We start from the raw sequence: 2,076 nt of genomic DNA on the forward strand, positions 1-2,076 counted from the left end.
TTCTAGTTTAGTTCTAGTTCAGTTCTAGTTCAGTTCTAGTTCAGTTCTAGTTCAGTTCTAGTTCAGTTCTAGTTCTGTTCTAGTTCAGTTCTAGTTCAGTTCTAGTTCGGTTCATTTCTTGTTCAGTTCATTTCTAGTTCACTTCTACTTAAGTTCTAGTTCAGTTATAGTTCCTTCGTAGTTCAGTTCTAGTTCAGCTCTGGTTCATTTCTGATTCACTTCTACTTAAGTTCTAGTTCAGTTATAGTTCTGTTGTAGTTCAGTTCTTTTTTAGTTCTAGTTTAGTTTCAGTTCAGTTCGAGTTTTTAACTGGTCTTAACTATAAAACTAAAATGTGAAACTTAGACTAATTACAATCTAATTTTAAACTTCTTCACAGGCTGTTTTTGAAAAGAAAAATCAAAAAAGCGCACACACTATTTCCCAACTACAAAAGAAACTTGACAGTTACACGAAACGTGTCAAAGATTTACAAAATCAACAATTTCATAACAAATCACAGCACCGACAACCGCGCGAAGTTTTACGAGATGTGGGCCAGGGTTTAAGGTAAATTGTTTATCTTTAGAATATGTTTCTAAAGTATAATTAAAATAATATTATTACATTTTATAATAGAAATGTTGGTGGTAATATACGTGACGGCATTACAGGATTCTCAGGGTCTGTTATGTCGAAACCTAGAGAATTTGCACATTTGATTAAGAACAAATTTGGCAGTGCTGATAATATCAATCAAATGTCAGGTGAGTGTTCTGCTCTTATTTAGTTTTTGTATGTTTATTAATTATTTCCTTTTTTGGTAATTTCAGAATCTGAATTGAATAGTATAAATATGCCTATGAATCAACAAGATATGTTGGGCTGTACTACACCTAACAATGCTATACCCACCGCTTCAACGGGTTCGGGTGGTGGTGGTATTAATACCGGTGGTGCTGGTAGTGGAAAATTTAATAGTGAAAATGGCAGCGAATGTAGTAGCGTCACAAGTGAGAGTATACCAGCCGGGTAAGTTAATAGAAAAAAAAACGAATAAATAGTAAATAAATATTAACAAATATTTAGAAATCTTTGAAATCTTTCACAATTAAGTTTCTTATCATTTATTTTTGTTTTTTTCTCAGCTCTGGAAAAAGTCAATCGGGTGCCAGCCAGTATCATATTGTTTTAAAGTCCCTACTAACCGAATTGGCCGAACGAAAAGCAGAACATGAAAAATTAGTTGAGCGTGTGGAACGTTTAGAGGTAGATTTATTTATTGTTATCGGGACAAAGATTGGTGTGTATATATATAATATTTTTATTTAATTACAGAATGCTCAAAAGGAGGTGAACAATTTGACGGCGACACTGGAAAGTGAACGTTATCGTGCTGAAAGTCTAGAGGAACAAATTAATGATTTAACGGAATTACATCAGGTGAGAGAGAATACTATAGTATATCTATAACCAAGACTATAGAGCAACTATAGTCCAACAATAGTCGAGTTTATAGTCCAAGTATAATCAATACTATATGTAGTCTAGTTGTAGTCAATATTATAATTTAATTTTAGTCATCAAATAGTCGCAATTATAGTTATGATAAAAGTCGAACAATATTATACACTACAGTTCAACTATAATCACGACTAAAGTCCAACTATAGTCACGACTTATGGTCACCTATAGTCATGACTTTAGTCAAAAATATAAAGTCATACGTAGTCACTCCTATAGTCCAACAATAGTTCAATTCTATTTCAGTTCTAGTTCAGTTTTTGTTCAGTTCTAGTTTAGTTCTAGTTCAGGTCTAGTTTAGTTCTAGTTCAGTTCTAGTTCTAGTTCAGTTCTAGTTCAGTTCTAGTTCAGTTCTAGTTCAGTTCTAGTTCAGTTCTAGTTCAGTTCTAGTTCAGTTCTAGTTCAGTTCTATTTCAGTTCTAGTTCAGTTCTAGTTTAGTTCTAGTTCAGGTCTAGTTTAGTTCAAGTTCAGTTCTAGTTCAGTTCTAGCTCAGTTCTAGTTCAGTTCTAGTTTAGTTCTAGTTCAGTTCTAGTTCAGTTCTAGTTCAGTTCTAGTTCAGTTCTAGTTCAGTT

At 32.9% G+C, this 2,076-nt stretch overlaps 1 protein-coding gene across 1 annotated transcript; it reads left to right on the plus strand.

The window, feature by feature from the left end:
* Positions 1 to 367: 367 nt before the first annotated feature.
* LOC111683582 (transmembrane and coiled-coil domains protein 2) lies at positions 368 to 1,467 on the plus strand (the record flags this gene model as incomplete). The annotated part of the gene is made up of 5 exons (XM_046956031.1): positions 368 to 549; positions 619 to 746; positions 813 to 1,011; positions 1,128 to 1,248; positions 1,318 to 1,467. Coding segments are annotated over 5 exons (765 nt in total), but the record flags the coding sequence as incomplete, so codon positions are not given.
* Positions 1,468 to 2,076: the final 609 nt, after the last annotated feature.

Source organism: Lucilia cuprina, unplaced genomic scaffold, assembly GCF_022045245.1.
Source record: "Lucilia cuprina isolate Lc7/37 unplaced genomic scaffold, ASM2204524v1 Scaffold_4864, whole genome shotgun sequence".
Taxonomy (NCBI): domain Eukaryota; kingdom Metazoa; phylum Arthropoda; class Insecta; order Diptera; family Calliphoridae; genus Lucilia; species Lucilia cuprina.